This window comes from Penaeus japonicus, unplaced genomic scaffold (genome assembly GCF_977035675.1).
Source record: "Penaeus japonicus unplaced genomic scaffold, GWHDUDI00000001_assembly GWHDUDI00000008, whole genome shotgun sequence".
NCBI classification, from domain to species: domain Eukaryota; kingdom Metazoa; phylum Arthropoda; class Malacostraca; order Decapoda; family Penaeidae; genus Penaeus; species Penaeus japonicus.
In genome coordinates this window covers 31,653,000-31,656,043 of record NW_028234410.1, presented here as the reverse complement: position 1 = coordinate 31,656,043, position 3,044 = coordinate 31,653,000, and the positions used below count along the sequence as shown (strand labels likewise).

At 32.3% G+C, this 3,044-nt stretch overlaps 1 protein-coding gene across 1 annotated transcript in view; it reads left to right on the top strand.

The window, feature by feature from the left end:
• Window positions 1–181, top strand: part of LOC122247483 (gonadotropin-releasing hormone receptor-like) — a 264,173-nt gene extending 263,992 nt beyond the window's left edge. Inside the window, exon 8 of the mRNA XM_086538857.1 lies at window positions 92–181. Coding sequence (XP_086394983.1) covers window positions 92–181 — 90 coding nt within the window. The remainder of the gene's footprint in view (window positions 1–91) is intronic.
• Window positions 182–3,044: the final 2,863 nt, after the last annotated feature.

Here is a 3,044-nt window from a genome sequence, read left to right as displayed (position 1 = left end):
AGAGGGGTGTCTGTGAGGCTGTGCTTTAGATATTTGCAATTTATTACCATATTTGTATGTATCATAACTCAACAACACCCCATTTTCCCAGCCAAGTTATGGGTTCCGTGACCTTTCATTTGCATCTTCGTTGACGTCACTGCAAGAGCCAAGAGGAACATCAAAATACACGTTCGTCTAAATACTTTATTTATCATGACAAAGGTGGTAGCTCATTTATGAATATCTTTTAGAAAACATATATTATTTATAAAAAAAAAAATCACAAAACGGTGATAGATATACTGATAAGTGGACAATACAGAGTAAAACTTCATTACAGAAATGCAAATGAAACTAAATAAAAGTGAAACTTAAACGAAATTTACTAAAGATTTCGATATATAAGAATATCAGCATCAGTAAATGGGCACAAAAAGGTGATTAAATAATTCTTTAAAAATCTTATAATGCTCATAACGAAGAACGGAAAACAGATCAAAATCTTTTAAAAATGAATTATCAAAGTTTGCCAAATACAGTTAAAAGCCAAGTCAAAAATGAAAATAAAACGCAGAGTTAAGACTCTAAATAGAAACAACATAACCATCTAAACAAGTAAAATTAGTGTGTGAAAAAATGCCCTAATAGAAACTAACAAGATTAAATTGATTAAGATGGACCGAAATAAAAGCAGCCCTGTGGTAAAAAAAAATAATAATGATAATAATAATAAATAAATAAATAAATAAATAAATAAATAAATAACAATAAATAAAAAAAAAAAAAAAAAAACAGAAGTAAACAAACCTCTTACTTGAACAATATACATCAATCGGATTCATAGATCAAAAAGCATTATTGCAGAAACCATGAATACATTTCACATCAATTGTATGGGTATATTCATGAGATGAGTGTATTCATGAGCCGGGATTCTCCATGACCAAAGATGAGGAAGGATTTAAGGTATAGGAGGCTATGCTTAGGGTCATAGGAATGGTTGCAAACTTTAGGATGTCGGGAAAGGATAGGAGACAGGGATGAGGAATAAATACAGATAAAGTTTTTTACGGATGAGATAGGCTGGATAGTAAGTAGTAGATAAATAGAAAACCAAGGATATCACAATGAAAAGAAGAATAAGGAGAGATGGATAGGATAAAAGTGACGAATAAAAAAAACAGCAATAAGGATAAATAGACCCGAAATAAGACAGGAAATTTAAGCTAGACTAACTTTGGTCAAGATAGAGAACACACTGAAAACGAAGAAAGGAAAAGTTTGCAAGATAGCTAGGAATGTCAAGAAAAGTGCATAGATAAGCTGAAAATAAGCTGAGGAAAGGAAAACAAGATATAAAGGGCAAAGCGAAATGTGCAGCAGATAAATATAAGCGGAAGAAAAGGATAGAAAAGAAAGTGTAATCAAGAAGGGAATTTTGTAGATAGAAAAAAAAACAGAGAATATGAGAGATAACTGTAGAATCGTAGAGAGAGTACTGAAGGGAGAAAAAAAAAGTAAAGAAATGTGAAATGAAATTAAAAAAAAAAAAAAATAGATGGAGTAAGAAAAAGAGAGTGATTGAGCCAGGGAAGGAGGAGGTGAAGGGGAGTGAGAGAGAGGAGAGGAAATATATATACATCTACATATTTATAGATATATATCTATATATATATACATATATCTATATACATTTATATATATATCTATCTTTCTATCTATCTATCTATCTATCTATATGTGTATATATATATATGTGTTTATATATATATTATATATATATATATATATATATATATATATATATATATATATATATATATATATACATATATATATATAATATATTATATATATATATATATATATATATATATATATTTGTATGTATGTATATATATACATATATATATATATATATATATATATATATATATATAGATATGTATGTATATATATTTATATTTATGTATTTATATATATATATATATATTATATATATATATATATATATATATATATATATACAAACATACATGTGTGTGTGTGTTTGTGTATGTGTGTGTGTGTGTGTGTGTTAGGATGGATTTATGCATACTGCATATCTGTGCGTAGGTGTGTATATGTATGTGAGAGTCTATACGTGCGCGTGTGCATGTGTGTGAAACTCCGTGTGTGTGTGTATCCGTGCGTCCGTGTGAAGACATGCTTTTATCTGTCTTATTTGAGCATAGCCGTACCCACCAACCATCTACACTCACTTTTATTATTCTCTCATCGTTTCATACACTCCCCTCGTTCCAAGCCAACCCGGAAAAATAACGAAAACTCCTTCGTCCACAGTCGGCTCACTCGAAGACCCACACCCAATCATCGGAAAGTAAACGACCAACTTTCGGCTCTTAACACCCTTACCCTCCCCTTCTCCCCACCCCTTCTCCCTTCCCCTGCTCCCCTTCCCTGCTCCCTTCCCCTGCTCCCTTCCCTTCCCCTTCTCCCTTCCCCCACCTCTTCCTCCTCCTCGTCTCTGTTCCATATCAGTTTTATTCTCCTTCTTCCTTTTCTTCCTCGTTTTAGTTCTTCGTGGGTAGGCGGTTGAGTGGTCGAAAGAACGGCCATTTCCCTTCCCGTCCAAAAATCCGTATTCGGAATGACTCTTAAAGGTGGGACGTTTCTTGTTGTTTGTTTGTTTGCTTGTTTGTTATCTGGTGAGGCTGATACCTTTTTTCCCTCTTTCTTCATACTTTTCAGTAGAGAGAGAGAGAGAAAGAGAGAGAGAGAGAGAGAGAGAGAGAGATGGAAAGAAAGACGATTATGTAGAGAGAGAGAGCGAGAGAGAGAGAGAGAGAGAGAGAGAGAGAGAGAGAGAAAGAGAGAGAGAGAGAGAGAAAGAGAGAGAGAGAGAGAGAGAGAGGGAGAGAGAGAGAGAGAGAAAGAGAGGGGGGAGGGAGAGAGAGAGAAATATATATATATATATATATATATATATATATATATATTTTTTTTTTTTTTTTTTTTTTTTTTATATACATATGTGTATATATATATATACATATATATAT